Here is an 18,057-nt window from a genome sequence, read left to right as displayed (position 1 = left end):
CACTCTTACTGTCACTGACAGTTGTCAGGTGCCTATTTATAAATTTTTTTTTGTCACCATAGCTTGGGGACAGTTGGCATAGTTTTGCTGTTTCTCTGGCTTTTCTCAAGCTTCCCTCGGTCGGTCTTTGTATTATCACCTATCAGATTTTTCTTGTTTTGTATTTTTAAAAAAAGTTACTGGTTCTCTTATACTCAAGACCACTCCAGATTGGGCGTGGTTTGATACGCAAGATGTTTTTGAATCTGCAGTGAACGGAGAATAAAATGGCTTCATTTTGCTTAAAACAGTTGCCATTTTGAATATAGCCCATGAGATAAATGAGAGCTTCTGGAGATCTGTTGTTGTGTAATCTAACAGACATGACACTGCTACAACAAATAGCAAACAAACTGATTCAGAACCGTAGGTTTTTTCAGCCTCTTATTCTACAACATAACTGATCCTCTAATCTGGGGCTGAGATGGCTATGAGCTGCTGAAGATTTTGTGTTTACAGTTGAAAATATCTTCAGTTCCCTTTTGAGTGTTTTTTAGAAACTTTATGATTTTTAACCTGCATCCAAAATTGCCTAGCAAACTCCCATGCAAGCTGCAGTGTTTTAATAATTTTGAGTTCTTATGATATTGTTGATTTCTGAATACAGGCACATGGAACAATTGTTGGATTCCCTAAAGCAAAGCCATACGATGGCAACATCCTGGAGGCAGAGTGTGACATTCTAATCCCTGCAGCTGGTGAGAAACAGCTGACCAAGAGCAATGCAAGAAAAGTCAAAGCAAAGGTAAGCAGCAATTCTATGTCCCTATCTTCATATGGGTGAAGACAAAACAGCCCTTTAGCCACTCCAATTAAAGGACCCTGTCTCTCTCATCCACGACTTAGAATGTACCATTTGTAATTGGGTTCCTGCAATGCACTGAGAAAATGGAACTATAGTCACCTCTTTCAGTAATAGAAATTTTGAGCTCCTCCTACAAACAGTTTTGTGCTTAGTTTTAATAATGTGCTCTCTCTAATGAGATTTAAAAGTCTGCTGCATTCAAAATCAACTTTATACAAATATCAGAACTGTTTGTGTATTCTAAGCATTAAGGAAGGAACTAAGCAATACAATTCAAACAAGATTACACTGAGAGATTTTCATGACTGGCACAGTTTAAGATAACAATATTTCAAATCCATGAATCCCCAGCAACTGTGTTTGAGATTAAATTGTTTGGACAGATTAAAAGGTTTGGAAGTTCAAAGATGACATTAAATCAGTTTGCTATTGCCTCCTGAAGAGAGATAAACAGGAATAACCATGAGTACAAATCACCGATTTGAGGTTACCATGAAGGAGTCTCTTTCTCAACCTCTTCCCTCGCCTGAGGTCTGGTGGCCCTCAGGTTAAATCACTACCAGTTGCTTCTCTCTGAGAGTGGCCCCTATGGTCTGGTAAAACAATGGCGACACAACAATTATAATTTTAAATATTCTGCAAAGTTAATAGGTAATAGATTGGAATAATTTAGGATGGGGGGGAAAAAAGGAAATAGAGATTTTGAACGAATACTTTATATTTAGCTTCACTGAAGAAGACCCTCAGAGTTGAAGTAAGACTTGTAGTTGTAATGGGCAGTCATTAAAGAAATACGTACAGTCATACCTTTTGATATATTTCCCAGTCCAACTCTGCCAACAGGTGCCTCATGCTTTCATTTCTCTCATTCAGATTTAACACCCTTCAGATAGAATTTTACATTGCTTGAAAGTGAGGTACAGATCATTCTGCCATAACGTGTTTGTCAACATGAATTTGCTGTAATGTGATTGAATTGGGGATGCTGTTTCGAAAGCGCAAACTTTTAAAATGTGTTGGCTGTAAGGCGGTTACATTGTCAACACTTTAAGTGCTGATTCTAAAGTGCGATTTTCTTAACAGATGCACAAGAATGCAACCATTGCATTATAGACAAACCGACTGTGTAGTTCAATCATGTCCTATTGAATTGTTGCAGTGCAAAGGAGAGGCTATTTAGACTCAGTCACAGACTGTCACATTACAGAAGCAAACCCTTCAGTCCCACTCTTCCATGTTGAACAGATATCTTAAACATAGTCTCATTTGCCAGCATTTGGCCTCTATCCCCTCATTTGCCAGCATTTGGCCTCTATCCCTCTAACACTTATTCATATATCCATCCAGATGCCTTTTAAATGTTGTAATTATACCAGCCTCCGCCACTTCGTCTGGCAGCTCATTCTATGCATGCAAAAATTGCCCCTTAAGGTACCTTTTAAATTTTTCCCACCTCACCTTAAATCTTTGCCCTCCAGTTTTGGACACCCCAACCCAGAGGAGAGACCTTGTCTATTTCCCCTATCTGCCACTCATAATTTTATAAAGCTCTATAAGGTCACTCCTCAGCCTTCAACCCACCAGGGAAAATAGCCCCAACCTATTCAACCCTCTCCCTATACCTCAAGCCCTGCAACACTGGCAACATCCTTGTAAATCTTTTCTGAAACCTGTCAAGTTTCACAATATCCTTCCTATAGCAGGGACACCTGAAATGCACACGGTATTCCAAAAGTGGCCTAACCAATGTCCTGTACAGCCGCAACATGACCTCCCAACTCCTGTACTCAATGCAGTGACCAATAAAGGTAGGAATATCAAATGCCTCCTTCACTATCCTATCTAACTGCCATTCCACTTTCAAAGAACTATGAACCTGCACTCCAAGGTCCCTTTGTTCAGCAGCACTCCCCAGGACCTTACCATGAAATATAGAAGTCCTGTTCTGATTTGCCTTTCCAAAATGCAGCAAACTCCATTTGTTACTTAGCTCATTGGCCCATCTGATTAAGATCCTGTTGTACTCTGAGGTAACCTTTGCTGTCCACTACGCGTCCAATTTTGTTATCCAAAAACTTACTAACCATATCTTCTGTTCACGTCCAAATCATTTATATGCATACCTGCCTGCACCAAATAATTATTGTCACCTAGTACCAATCTCCTGCTTTTTCCTGTTCTCTTGCATTGTATTTCTATATAAATAACCATCCAATGCCCTCCAGTATCTCAGTTGAACCCGCTTTATTCTTAGCGGTTCTTCTACAACACTGTTATTAATTAGCCCTTTTTCATTGTATTATGCTAGATCTAAGGTAGCCTGTTCCTAATAGACTGAACATATTGCACTAGAGAACCATTCCCAAGGCATTCCAGAAACCTGTCCTTTAGTGCTCCTGTGGCTTACTCAGTTATTGGAGTCACTCATGATTAGTGTATGGCACATGCCATAAGATACACTCATCTCCTGATTTAATACCATACCCTACACTACCACTACTATTTGGTGGCTTATAAATAACTGCAGCCAGTGTCTGCTTCCCCTTACTGTTTCTGAGAACCACCCTAACAGATTCTGCACATTGTTCTTCTCATCTGAAATTCTCTTCCCTGACTAATGCGCTTATCTCAGCTCGTTATCAGTGTAACTCCACCACCTTTCTTTTTCTGTTGAATATCCTTGAATATTCCTGTCCTAGTCACCATGCAGCCATGTTTCTGTAATGGCAATTACATCACTACGACTTACCACTATTTTTGCATTTTGTGTCTGCTGACACAATTCGGGTAGAATGTTCTTAATTGTGTCTTTTTGACGTAATTCCACATTTTGAGGCCTTTAAGATGTTTTGGCTTTATTTCTCTATCTTCTCATCTCCCTTGGAGCTTTTCTATTTCCTGTTACTAGCTAACTGCCTTCCAAGTTGGGCTCTGCCTCAAGTTCCCATCCCCTGATGAACTAGTTTAAGCTAACTTCCACAATCTCCCTATGAGGACGTTAGTCCCATGGAGTTCCGGTCAAATTTCTTTTCCTATAGTAGTGTTATGTAGTCTTTCAACCGAAAGCTTTTCAAATATTATTTCCTCTGTTCATGTTTAGAGTGGAGGTGACAATGCTGGGTGTTGGGTGGGGCTGGGTACCATAAGTGTGTGATTTCCATTGTAAAAGTGAACAAGAAACTTTGAAATGGGAAAATGTAAACAGCCAAGATTTTGAATATGATATTGCAGAGCTTGTAAAGTATATATTGTGCATGGTAGCATAGTCTTAACACCTACAATAAATAAATGAGTTACACATGCTAACACCCTACCGCATTGCTCGTTGTTAAATAGTAACAGTTGCAGTCATATGGGACATCAAGTTGTAGAATGGGAGCTCCTATATATAGTGCTCCAAGGAGGCACAAAATTGAAACACTTGCTGGTGCACTGCTGACCAGAGGGTACATTTACACTGCAATACGTTTACAAAACCAATTGCTACCAAACATTCTGCATTTCATAATGGGGGTGTCCACAGATATAACTGTGCAGGTGATCAATAGATTAGTTTTGCAAATAAACCCCAAAGTAAGCCTGAATATTGTAATCACATACTTATCATTTCCTAAGCATGAAATCCTGCTCTGTACAGAATAGATGCAATACTTCAAGTAATCTGAAAAATAATTCTCTATTCCCTATCCTGGGTATACTACCAGAACTTTCCTAGATGTGCTTAGGGCCATTGGGAAGCTAAGACTCCACCTAGTCTTGTGATCCAGATCTGGAAATGTCTAAAGTAGTGTGAAAAAGGCAACTTGTCACTATTTCTGAGCATACATTGCTGTTATGTCACTTGTAAAGTGGCTTGCTAGGTGATTTTCAGATGAATCAAGAGTCACCCACATTGCTGTTGGTCTGGAGTCATATGTAGACCAGACCAGATCAGTTAAGGATGGAAAATTTTCTTCCTTAAAGGATTTTTCAATTCCAGAATTATTTATTAAATTGGATTTAAATTTCAATAGTTGGAATTTAAACCTGTGTCCCAGACCATTTTAGTCTGGGGCTCTGAATTATTTTCATTACTACAGTGCCACCCTCTCTGCAGTGCCCCCAGATCACAACTCTGTGAAACAGAAAGACTTCTGCTTAATTTGCCAATTGATTATTTTGTGCCCTCTGATTCTCAGCCAACCTGATAAATATGTCAGTTATGAAAAACAAGGGTTCCAAAAAAACGTGGGCTCCAAAACTGGCGTTGGACTATAATCATGCCTAAATGTAAACTTGCAGGTTTGTATTAACAGTAAATATCCAGATAATCCAGCTAGTTTCAGGACAAAGACGAGCTAGTCTAAACAGGTGAACCTTCTGCTTTTCTTCAATCCTGCTTTTGACTGTTTGATTCATAGGAGAAGACAACTACAGTCAGGACATCAAAGCAGCCATTTGATTGCTTAGTTCATAAGATATTGGAGCAGAATTAGGCCATTTGGCCCATTTGATTCTGCTCTGCTGTTTGATTGTGGCTGATATGCTCCTCACCCCCATTTTCCTGCCTTCTCCCCAAACCCTTCAACTCATTACCAATTAAAAATCTGTCTAACTCCTCAAGTTTACCCACTGTCCCAGCATCCACTGCACTTTGGGTAGCAAATGCCAGATTCACAACCCTTTGGGAGAAGTAGTTTGTCCTCAAATGTTTTACCATTCACTTCCAAGCCAGACATTTGGGTGGAAGTGTCTCATTATTATACTGAAGTATCAAGTAGAAAATGTTCTATTGATCTTCAGTTGAATGAAACATCAAACTGAGACCTCAATCTAGGATCTCTCAATACTGTTCAAAAAATTGTAAACTGTCCTCTTACACTAGCCAGCATTCCTCCGTTGACTATGAAACAAAATGGAGGTCATTCTGGTCAGTCATTGCGTTATCTGAAATGTGTGCAAACTGGCTGTGATTTTTTTTGAACTTCTCAAACCAAAAAGGTTAAATTTAAAGTGTCAGTATTTTCCCACTGCCCATGTATTTGAGGCTGTAAATGAATAGGTTTCTGGCCATCAGCCTCTGAACAGATTTCATTCAAAATTAGGCTTTGACATCAAGTCTCAGTTACACTTAGTCCCAGTGAAGTGCTGAGTGAATGTTGAACTATTAGAGAAGCTGTCTGTCAGTTGAGCTATTATAGTAATGCTCCATCCATTTCCCCTTTCGTCATGTTTTACTTTTTTGCCTTTCTGCTCCACACCACTCATCAAAATAAATCTCAATTGCTTAATATACTTGATGCAGCCTTCATTTCAATTTGAACGTGAACAGTGGTGAATAGAGAATTAGCTGTGGAAGAGGGGTCATCATTCTAAGTGTGCAGATCAGTATTTTTCCCAGCATTCTCGGCAGTAGAAATTACAGGTGAGAAAAGAGTCTGTCTTAACACATTATCACATCCTTTAGATATATGACCACTCATACTGAGGCATAGAGAATGGGAGATGCACAAGGGGCTAGAATTGGAAGAGCACAGAAATCTCCCTGGGTTGTAATTAATGAGGAATTTAGAGGTGGCAAGAACCAAGCCATGTTGGGATTTGAAGAAAGCACTCCTGTGTATACTATAACCATGACATTAATGCCAACCTCTCTTGCATTTCACAGATTATTGCCGAAGGTGCTAATGGGCCAACAACTCCAGAAGCTGACACAATATTCATGGAAAGGAACATCATGGTTATTCCAGTGAGTTATTGTTTCCTATTTCATGTTCAAATATATATTGCCCTTCTATCTGAATGGCTGTTGCTTTTTATAATGGCCTCATCATAGTGATTAGATTAGATTACTTAGTGTGGAAACTGATATTCCAGATGCAGTGAGATATAAGAATCAAGAACTGTTTACTGATTAAGATCACTTTCACCCACGTTGTGTTTAAGTCCTGACTGGAGATCTTTCCTGAATGGTCTCCTGCATTTTTGAGGTTGGGATATCTGGTCGGCACGAGCAGGTTGGTCCGAAAGGTCTGTTTCCATGCTGTACATCTCTATGACTCTATGATCACTTTATTCAAGAAAATCAGCTACGTGATTCACCATAGTCATAATACAAACCTCCTTAAATACTTGGTGTGGTTTTACAGGTATGCATTGTTCAATCCCTTGAGCCTGCTCTACCATTCAATTGGATCATGATTGTTTTTTACCGAGTTCTGATGCAGATCAATGACTGCAGATGCTGAAAACCAGATTCTGGAGTAGAGTAGTGCTGGAAAAGCACAGCAGTTCAGGCAGCATCCAAGGAGCAGTAAAATTGACGTTTCGGGCAAAAGCCCTTCATCAGCAATACAGGCAGAGTGCCTGAAGGGTGGAGAGATAAATGAGACGAGGGTGGGGGGGAAGTAGCATAGAGTACAATAGGTGAGTGGGGGATGGGGATGAAGGTCAGGGAGGAGGGTGGGGAAGGTAGCAAAGAGTACAATGGGTGGATGGGGATGGGATGGGATGAAGGGGAAATGAGGAAACTGTTGAAGTCCACGTTGATGCCCTGGGGTTGAAGTGTTCCGAGGCAGAAGATGAGGCGTTCTTCCTCTAGGCGTCGGGTGGTGAAGGAGCGGCAGTGAAGGAGACCCAGGACCTTCATGTCCTTAGCTGAGTGGGAGGGGAGGTTGAAATGTTGGGCCACAGGGTGGTGTGGTTGATTAGTGCGGGTTTCCTAAAGCTCTGCTAGGAGGCGTCCAGTCTCCCCAATGTAGAGGAGACCGCAGAGGGAGCAACAGATACAATAAATGATATGGTTGGATGTGCAGGTAAAGCTTTGGATGTGGAAGGCTCCTTTAGGGCCTTGGATGGAGGTGAGGGACGAGGTGTGGGCGCAGGTTTTGCAATACCTGCAGTGATGGGGGAAGGTGTCAGGATGGGAGGGTTGGTTGTTGGGGGCATGGACCTGACCAGGTAGTGACGGAGGGAACGGTCTTTGCGGAAGGCGGAAAGGGGTGGGGAGGGAAATATAACCTTGGTGGTGGGGTCCGTTTGGAGGTGGTGGAAATGTCGGCAGATGATTTGGTTTATGCGAAGGTTGGTAGGGTGGAAGGCGAGTACCAGGGAGGTTCTGTCCTTGTTACGGTTGGAGGGGTGAGGCCTGAGGGCGGAGGTGTGGGATGCTGAGAAGTGACAGATGGAGTTTAATTCAGATAAATGCGAGGTGCTGCATTTTGGGAAAGCAAATCTTAGCAGGACTTGTACACTTAATGGTAAGGTCCTAGGGAGTGTTGCTGAACAAAGAGACCTTGGAGTGCACGTTCATAGCTCCCTTGAAAGTGGAGTCGCAGGTAGATAGGATAGTGAAGAAGGTGTTTGGTATGCTTTCCTTTATTGGTCAGAGTATTGAGTACAGGAGTTGGGAGGTTATGTTGAGGTTGTACAGGTTAGGCCACTGTTGGAATATTGCGTGCAATTCTGGTCTCCTTCCTGTCGGAAAGATGTTGTGAAACTTGAAAGGGTTCAGAAAAGATTTACAAGAATGTTGCCAGGGTTGGAGGATCTGAGCTACAGGGAGAGGCTGAACAAGCTGGGGCTGTTTTCCCTGGAGCGTCGGAGGCTGAGGGGTGACCTTATAGAGGTTTACAAAATTGAGGGGCATGGATAGGATAAATAGACAAAGTCTTTTCCCTGGGGTCAGGGAGTCCAGAAGTGGAGGGCATAGGTTTAGGGTGAGAGGGGAAAGATATAAAAGAGACCTAAGAGGCAACCTTTTCACGCAGAGAGTGGTATGTGTATGGAATGAGCTGCCAGAGGATGTGGTGGAGGCTGGTACAATTGCAACATTGAAGAGGCATTTGGATGGGTATATGAATAGGAAGGGTTTGGAGGGATATGGGCTGGGCGCTGGCAGGTGGGACTAGATTGGGTTGGGATATCTGGTCGGCATGGAAGGGTTGGACCGAAGGGTCTGTTTCCATGCTGTACACCTCTATGACTCTATGTGGACGGGGTGAGTTAGAGGGCATCTTTAACCACGTGAGAAGGGAAATTGCGGTCTCTAAAGAAGGAAGCCATCTGGTATGTTCTGTGGTGGAACTGGTCCTCCTGCTCCAATCCTGACCTCCCCATCAAGCCAGCAGAGAAAGGGGGTGCAGTGCTAGTCTGCCGCACTGACCTCTACACCACTGAAGCCAGACGCCAACTCAAGGACACCTCCTCCTACTGCCCCCTCGACCATTACCCCACCCCCCCCATCACTAAACCATCATCTCCCAGACCATATAGAACCTCATCACTTCAGGAGATCTCCCACCCACAGCTTCCAACCTCATACCCCTGGAACCCCGCACTGCCTGGTTCTACCTCCTTCCCAAGATCCACAAGCCTGACCACCCTGGCCGACCCATTGTCTCAGCAAGCTCCTGCCCCACCTGAACTCCTCTCTACCTACCTCGACACTGTCCTTTCCGCCCCCCCCCCCCCCCCCCCCCCAAGTCCAGGAACTCCCCACATATGTTCGAGACAACACCCATGCCCTCCACCTCCTCCAAGACATCTGTTTCCCCAGCCCCCAATGCCTCATCTTCACTATGGATATCCAGTCTCTCTACACCTCCATCCGTCATGACCAAGGCCTCCAAGCCCTCCGTTTCTTTCTCTCCCGACATCCCCAACTGTACCCTTCCGCCGACACACTCATTTGTTTGGCTGAACTGGTCCTCACCCTTAACAATTTCTCCTTTGAATCCTCCCACTTCCTCCAGACCAAAGAGGTAGCCATGGGCAACCGTATGGGCCCCAGCAATGCCTTTCTCTTTGTTGGCTACGTAGAACAGTCCATCTTCCGTAATTGCTCCACACCTCTTCCTCTGCTACATTGGTGCCACCTCGTGCTCCCGCGAGGAGGTTGAGCAATTCATCAACTTCACCAACACATTCCACCCTGACCTTAAATTAACCTGGACCATCTCTGACACCCCCCTCCCCTTCCTGGACCCGTCCATCTCCATTAATGACGACTGACTTGACACTGACATTTTTTTACAAATCCACCAACTCCCACAGCTACCTTGATTACACCTCTTCCCACCCTACCTCCTGCAAAAATGCATATTCCCAATTCCTCCGCCTCCGCCGTATCTGCTCCCAGGAGGACCAGTTCGACCACAGAACACACCAGATGGCCTCCTTCTTTAGAGACTGCAATTTCCCTTCCCCCATGGTTAAAGATGCCCTCCATCGCATCTCCTCCACATCCAGCACCTCCACCCTCAGACGCCACACTTCCAACCGTAACAAGGACAGAACCCCCAACAACCCACCCTCCCATACTGGCACCTTCCCCTGCCACTGCAGGAATTGCAAAACCTGCGCCCACACCTCCATCCCAGGCCTTAAAGGAGCCTTCCACATCCATCAAAGTTTTACTTGCACATCCACCAATATCATTTATTGTATCCGTTGGTCCCGGTGCAGTCTCCTCTATATTGGGGAGACTGGACACCTCCTAGCAGAGCACTTTAGGGAACATCTCTGGGACTCCCGCACTAATCAACCACACCGCCCTGTGGCCCAACATTTCAACTCCCACTCCCACTCAGCCGAGGACATGGATGTCCTGGGCCTCCTTCACCGCTGCTCCCTCACCTTGACTCCTGGAGGAAGAACGCCTCATCTTCTACCTTGGAACACTTCAACCCCAGGGCATCAATGTGGACTTCACCAGTCTCCTCATTTTCCCCTTCCCCCACCTCACCCCAGTTCCAAACTTCTAGCTCAGCACCATCCCCATGACCTGTCCTGCCGGCCTATCTTCTTTACCACCTATCCACTCCACCCTTCTATCTGACCTATCACCTTCATCCCACCCATTGTACTCTTTGCTACCTTCCCCCACCCTCCTCCCAGACCTATCACCTTCATTTCCACCCCCACTCACCTATCGTACTCTATGCTACTTTCTCCCCACCCCACCCTCCTCATTTATCTCTCCACCCTTCAGGCACTCTGCCTGTATCCCTGATGAAAGGCTTTTGCCTGAAACGTCGATTTTATTGCTTCTCTGATGCTGCCTGAACCACTGTGCTTTTCCAGCACCACTCTACTCCTGCATCAGAACTCCTTTTGTCTCTTTTATCATATAACTCTTAACACCTTTGCCTTTTTAAAAAAAAAGTCTGTTTTGAATATTTCAATTGGTTTCTGACCCTTGGCAACTTTCTGAGGGAGAAAGATCTCCATTCTGTGTATTTTTGTAATGACCTAGTTTGAATTTTAAAGACTATGCCTCCTTGTTCTGAACTTTCCCCACAAGAAAAGTAGTTTCTCTCTTTTTTTTTCAAATTTCATCAGCCTTGATTCTAAATGCAAGGGATTGCAGACTTCATTTGTGTGACATTAACCCTCTTTTTAGGTTTTAAATTTTAAGTAAATTGTGGCTAATACCAGTGTAGAGTTCCACAAGTCCTTGCCCACATGAGTTAGTGTGATGTTCCATGAAGTACCAGACTGAAGTGTTAAATAGCAAAACATCATTAAGGAGATGTTTATTCTGTAGGCAGCAAGATTAAGCTGTTTCCTGCCAAAATGCCTGGTGTCATCATAACATCACATGACCCTTAAACTAACAGACAACCATATTTACCAAATACAGTCTCTTTTTAGGAGCTGGTAAGGATCGTTCAATAAAAAAAAGTAGTCCAAACCGAATCTAGAGTTTGCTGTAATTTTCACTTTATCTCCCCTATGTGCTTAGTCCATAGACTACTCTTGCAAGAAATATGCCAATAGTACAACTAGTAAACTGGAGAATATCTTCAAAGGCATTACTGAAGCAATTTTACCAAAAGGAATTAATTAGTACTAATTTCTGAATAAGTCACTCCTGTTTTTAAAATTTGTTTAAACACAAGCCTATACATGAAGTAAGAAACACATTTGGACACTTGACAAGCCAGTCAAATGAACAATTCCATTTAATGCTATTTATGAAATTTTAAAAATACTGCACATTATGCATAAATGGGAAGGATTAAGCTTGTTGCAGAATAATGACGTATAAAACAATGAAGGTGTAAACCTTCAGGCCATTCTTCCCATGTCACAGTCCTTGCCAGAGGAAACACATGTTATGTGTTCTCTGGTTCTATTCCCTTCAGCTGTTTTATTTGTGTTTCCATTTTAAAATCCACTGTTACCTGTCTGCATCCAGTGGCAAAATAATCTGAGCTCAAACAGCCCCCACGTCAAGGATGTTTCTTCTAACCTGTCATTCACCAGATGGATAACAAGATGAAAAAGATTAAACTAGGAAGGCAAATTGCAGACTGTTCCCTTACGTGTAGAAGGGGTGATCTGCTTGTGTCAAAGGTGATTAAAGAAATAGATGGAAAGGAATATTACATCTTTAAGGCTATGCTCCATTGTAATCAGACCATTTAGGATCATACTGAAAAGTATGCACAAGGTCGTGCAAACGTGGAAGAGTCCCTGCCAGACCCAAAACAGGAAAAAAAGCTTTAACATCAGTTCAATTGATTTGACTAATATTTAATAGTATCAAGGGTTTATGATACCTAAAATTAATCAATGATTATCTAATTGAATGGCAGAACACACACTCCAGGGAATTGTAGCCCTCTGCTTATATGGCCATCTTCCTCCAACACTTCATGGAATTGTTGTATTTGTAACTGCTTGTTGCTGGTTCCCCAACCAAGAGGAAGTAATTCCACAATATGTATAGCTTTATATTTGTTGTCTTAAATGTGCATCATGATGAGTGCAACATTGAAACACCAGAGAATCTTATCATATACAATGTGTATCTAACAAGAACAACAGTGTTGAAAAAGGTAGTAAGACCCTATATTAGAATAAAACAAAGAACTTTGGATGGGAGAGGTCTGAAACCTGCATGTCTGACAGCATGTGTAGAGGAAAAAAACACAATTAACTTGTTAAATCCAGTGAGCCTTCAAAACTCTGAATCTAGAAGGATCACCGAACTTACCATTAACTCTGCTTTCTCTCCACAGATGTTGCCAGACCTGCTAAGTGTCTCCAGCAATTTCTGTTTGTGTTCCTAAGTTAGATTACTTCACTGTAATGACCATTGTAAATTATCTAAACCTAGTTACCCATTGTGGCTTCTAGTCCTCTCTCAAACCCTGTGTTGTACCAATTGCACTTAAGAGACTTAGCAGTGGACACTTCTGGTCAGGTTGACAATTGTTTCTGTTAAGTCCATTAGGGACATCTGAAAGTGCAGCTTCATGATTATTAACTTTGGGGCACACAGCAACTAGTCTCCTGTCCCTACATTGGCGCAGCTCAGAATGGGATCTCCGAGTAATCCCACTCCATCAATGTGTTGCTGAATTTCACTAACTGGATCATGGCAATCAGAAGGCTAACTTTTTTTTTACCCGTGTTTGCAGGATCTATATCTGAATGCTGGTGGTGTCACAGTTTCCTATTTTGAGTGGCTGAAAAATCTGAACCATGTTAGCTATGGCCGTTTGACTTTCAAATATGAGCGTGACTCCAACTACCATCTACTAAGTAAGTAATGATGTAGGAATAGACGTAGGAATACAATAGTGAAGGCTAACACTCCATGGAGAACTTTGCCAAGTGACCTTAGTTTTTCATATTGGATTTATAATTAACAGCACAATGAATCAAATGATGCAGAGGAGGTTCTGGAGCCATCACTCTCACTATATGAACCATTACATTTTGGTATCTGTCTGTAGGCCAAGAAAGGGTTGGTGTGGGAAGTGGGGAGCGAATCGGCCAGCAGTTCTGCTCTTAATTGCTAGTCACTGATTCTTGCTGGAATGTGGCATGGACATTTAGTTAGGATAAGACCTGTTTTGGACCCTCCGAACAATATTTACCATCCTTGCCTCCAAATAGTCATTTGGTTAAGATGCTGGAAAGTACAAACCCATGTGGAACTTTACCCCAATATACTTTTGGGCATAATTTTGGGATTATGAACTTCCATGGCTGTCATAGAGTTCCAATTCAGTGCTAGCAATTGCTTGGCTCCTTTAGATCCTCCAAGAAAGTGAGGGCTGCGGATGCTGGAGAGTCAGATTTGTTAGTGTGGTGCTGAAAAAGCATGGCAAGTCAGGCAGGATTTGCGGAGTAGGAGAGTCTATGTTTTGGGCATAAACCATTCAAGAATTCCTGACCTGCACTCCTTTCAATCCTCGCTTTTTTTTAACCTGATTTATGTCCTTAAAAATACCATTGTTAAGGTAGGTTTTCTTTTACTTAAAAAATCTTCTATCTAAATAGTCTCTTTATCTCCCACTGTCACCCTCCTCCCCACAGCTGTCACAGGTTTCCTTGGGTGGAATCTTTCACCATAGGAGCTGTTTTTGAATACGTTGTAATTGGAGTGGGTAATTTGGTGTTCATTAATAGTTGAGGGATATTAATTTTATGTACTAATTCCTGTGTCCTTCATTTTAATCTGATGCAGATGACGGCTGAAATTTATCAAAGGTTCCAGTCAACTAGTCAGCAACACAATTCGAAAGGCAATAGTTCAGCAACACTTAGATTGCTCCTTCCTTTGCTCATTATTCTTCTGAGTTTGACACCACAGGACCCCACACACCGTACTAACTGAACAACAAAACATTACCTTAATTTGAGCAGCTGCAGTGAGCATACGTGTATTGTTAACTGAGCTAGGAGCTTCCTTTCAAAAGCTTGTGATGACCGGGTTGTAAAGTATGTAACGGTTGTAAAGTACGCTAGGCTGGGGAGGAATCACAAGGTAATGTCTGCTGCATAAGTAATTATTGGAATTTTCAGGTGTGCCTTAGCTTGGGGGCAATTGAGATAAGCAGATATTGAAAAAAAGTCCAGAATAATTACAATGTTGGAAACATTCAGCAAGTTAGACAGCATCTGTGAAGAGAGACACTTTTCAAATTATGATTGTTCAAAATAGGAAACAATCAGTAATAGTAAGGTTTATACAAATGCAAGCAGGGCAGAGGGGAAGAAGAAAGTGTGTGAGGGTCTTGAAAGAAGGAGCCAGTGAGATATTTGATGCAATGACTTGAATTGTCCAAACCACCTTTGATTCTAGGACAGCTCCATTACTTTGAAAGATGGTGAATGTAATTCCTTTCCTTAAAAGGAGGGGGACAGAAAGCAGGAAACACAACTGAACACTTGTTATAGGGAAGATGTTAGCTATTATTAGAAAGATTAAAGCAGGGCACTTGGGAATGTTCAGTGTAATCATGGAGAATCAACATGGTTTTGTAAAAGGAAAATCACGTTTGACCAACCTGTTGGAGTTCTTTGAGGAGATGGTACATATTATGGATAAAGGGAAACTTGTGGACGTACTATACTTAGATATCCAGAAGGAATGCAACAAAGTGACAAATCAAAGGTTATTGAAGGAAATAAAAGCTCATGGTATTGGGGGTAATATACTGGTTTTCGTGGAAGGTAAGCTGGCTACAGGAGGTAGAGGGTTGATAGGTGTAAAATGGTCCTTTTTCAGGCTTGCAAAAGAAAGTTGTGTGCTGCAAGGATCAGTGCTTAGACCTCAACTCTTTATAACTTGTATAAATGACTTATTGAAGAGGGGCAAAGTCTGATTACCAAATATGCTTATGACACAAAGATAGGTAGGACGGTAAGCTGTAAACAGGACACAAGGTTGCAACCAAGTTATCGATAGATTAAGTGAGTGGGCAAAAATGTGACCAATGGAATGTAATTCGGGAAAATGTGAAATCCAACTTTTTGCAGGAAGAATAAAAAAACACTTTTTATATAAATTGAGAAATTTCGCAAGTCTGGGGTCTTCATGCATGATTCACAGTAAGCAGGTATAGTAAGTAATTAAGAAAGCTAACAGGATGTTTCACTTATTACAAGGAAAATTGAATACAACAGTAGTGAGGCTATGCTTAAATTATACAGGGCACTAGAGAAACCACACCTGGAGTACTGTACACAGCATATTGGCCATATTTTAAGGAGAGATGTTAATACTTTAGAGGCAATTCAGAGAAGTTACTATACTGACGAATAGCTGAAATATAAACAGAAACAGCTGGACAAAATCAGCAGTTCAGGCAGCATCTGTGGAGAGAGAGAGAAAGTAGAGTTAAACATTTTGGGTCCAATGACCCTTCTTCCAAATGTCTGGAGAATTACTGAGGAGAGGTTGAGTAGATTGGACCTGTACCAATTCCATTTAGAATGGGGGAGCAGCCTTCTTGAAACATACAAGTTTTTGGACATGACAGGATAAATGCAGAAAGGTGGTTTCTCTTTGTGGGAGAGTCTAGGACCAGAGGGTGTTATCTCAAAAGGGGTCTCACATTTTAAGACATAAGGAGGAATTGCTTCTGAGAAGGTAGTGCATCTGTGGAGTTTTCTTTAAAACCACAGTTGTTGAGGCTGGTTAAATATATTAAAGGCTGAGATTTTTAATCATAAGGGAATCTATGTTTAGGGAAAAGTAAGGAAAGTTGTGTTAAGGATGATCAGATTAGCTATGATCTCATTAAATAGCAGACTCAGTGGGCTGAATAGCCTACTTCTGCTACTCTCTTATGGTCTTGTAGTGTAATCACTGAACAAGCCATATATGGCTTCACCCCCATAATCAGTTGGATAATCCTCCTTTAAGTCTGTAATTTAGCGTCTTGTACATTTTCCCTACTTCCTTCGGCTGACTCTCAGTAATTGGGACTATAGATATCGAGGCTTGAAGTTCTGGTATCACCTCCCGAAACTGTCAACTCTGTTTAAATCCTATTTGTTTGAATAAGTATTTGGTTGTGTCTTTTCTGTTTGTGCTCATATGAAGTGTCTTGGCATCCTTTACTATATTAAAGGTGCTACATAAATGTACAGTGTATAGTTGAAGAGGCACATGCATGCTAAATCTAATCCGCCCCTTAAGATGACTGAAAAACCTGGAAGATTCACATTTGAAATCCTTAATCAGAAGATGCCTTGTTCTGTTGAGCCAACAAACAAATTAATTAGAATCTGGCAAAGCACAATGCATCCTGACACCACTGGCTGGGCCTCTTTCTGCAAATCCAATTGCTTAAAATTTCTGTGTCTACCTCCAAAACTTTGAAAGCTTTACAAAGGCTTTGGATCTGGGAGAAATTACTATCCTGGGGCAAATTTTCCATCAATTACTTAACTGAACTTTGATTTTGTCCAATCAATAATCTTGTTCCATTTCCTCCTCAGTGTCTGTTCAGGAAAGTTTGGAAAGGAAGTTTGGCAAGCATGGCGGTACTATACCAGTTGTACCAACAGCAGAATTCCAAGCCAGAATAGCGGTGAGTTTCTTGCAGCACTCCTTTTAATTCCCCCAACGTCGCTATTGTTGTCCCCGAACCCCTAGTAATTCAAATTAAATACAGCTGCTCTGAATGTAACCTTATTCTGAAATTGTTATTGCATAACAAAATAAAACAGCAGATGCTGGAGATCTGAAACAAAATCAGTTGCTGGAGAAACTCAGCAGGTCTGTGAAGAAAGCAGACCTAACACTTGGGGAGCCTGCACCTCTAGGACTCAACAGAATTCATTAGCTAGACCCTGGTTGCATCCTTACATGTTGCTTACCAACCTACATTTGGCCCTGTTATGTCATGGTTGCTTTTAGCACAGTCACACATTCCCACGTACTCTTGGGCCCATTGTTACGTTACATGGGTTACATTCAGCATAGCTAACTGATTTTCTCACTCTTAGGGTGGCACGGTGGCTCAGTGGTTAGCATTGCTGCCTTCCAGTGCCAGGGACCTGGGTTCGATTCCTGCCTCTGTGTGGAGTTTGCATATTCTTCCTGTGTCTGTGTGGGTTTCCTCCCACAATCCAAAGATGATGTTTGAGTTTTTTGAAGTAACAAAGAAGATTGAGGGCAGAGCAGTAGATGTGATCTATATGGACTTCAGTAAGGCGTTCGACAAGGTTCCCCATGGGAGACTGATTAGCAAGGTTAGATCTCATGGAACACAGGGAGAACTAGCCATTTGGATACAGAACTGGCTCAAAGGTAGAAGACAGAGGGTGGTGGTGGAGGGTTGTTTTTCAGACTGGAGGCCTGTGACCAGTGGAGTGCCACAAGGATCGGTGCTGGGTCCTCTTCTTTTTGTCATTTACATAAATGATTTGGATGCGAGCATAAGAGGTACAGTTAGTAAGTTTGCAGATGACACCAAAATTGGAGG

At 42.2% G+C, this 18,057-nt stretch overlaps 1 protein-coding gene across 1 annotated transcript in view; it reads left to right on the top strand.

The window, feature by feature from the left end:
• The window catches only part of LOC140484587 (glutamate dehydrogenase, mitochondrial), an 80,471-nt gene that overhangs the window by 50,168 nt on the left and 12,246 nt on the right, over window positions 1-18,057 (top strand). Inside the window, exons 8-11 of the mRNA XM_072583066.1 lie at window positions 647-784; window positions 6,492-6,572; window positions 13,252-13,375; window positions 17,069-17,160. Of these exons, the coding sequence (XP_072439167.1) occupies window positions 647-784; window positions 6,492-6,572; window positions 13,252-13,375; window positions 17,069-17,160 (435 nt within the window). The remainder of the gene's footprint in view (window positions 1-646; window positions 785-6,491; window positions 6,573-13,251; window positions 13,376-17,068; window positions 17,161-18,057) is intronic.

Source organism: Chiloscyllium punctatum, chromosome 13, assembly GCF_047496795.1.
Source record: "Chiloscyllium punctatum isolate Juve2018m chromosome 13, sChiPun1.3, whole genome shotgun sequence".
In the NCBI taxonomy this organism is placed as follows: domain Eukaryota; kingdom Metazoa; phylum Chordata; class Chondrichthyes; order Orectolobiformes; family Hemiscylliidae; genus Chiloscyllium; species Chiloscyllium punctatum.
Note: the sequence above shows the minus strand (reverse complement) of the source record. Positions and strands in the feature narration are given on the sequence as shown.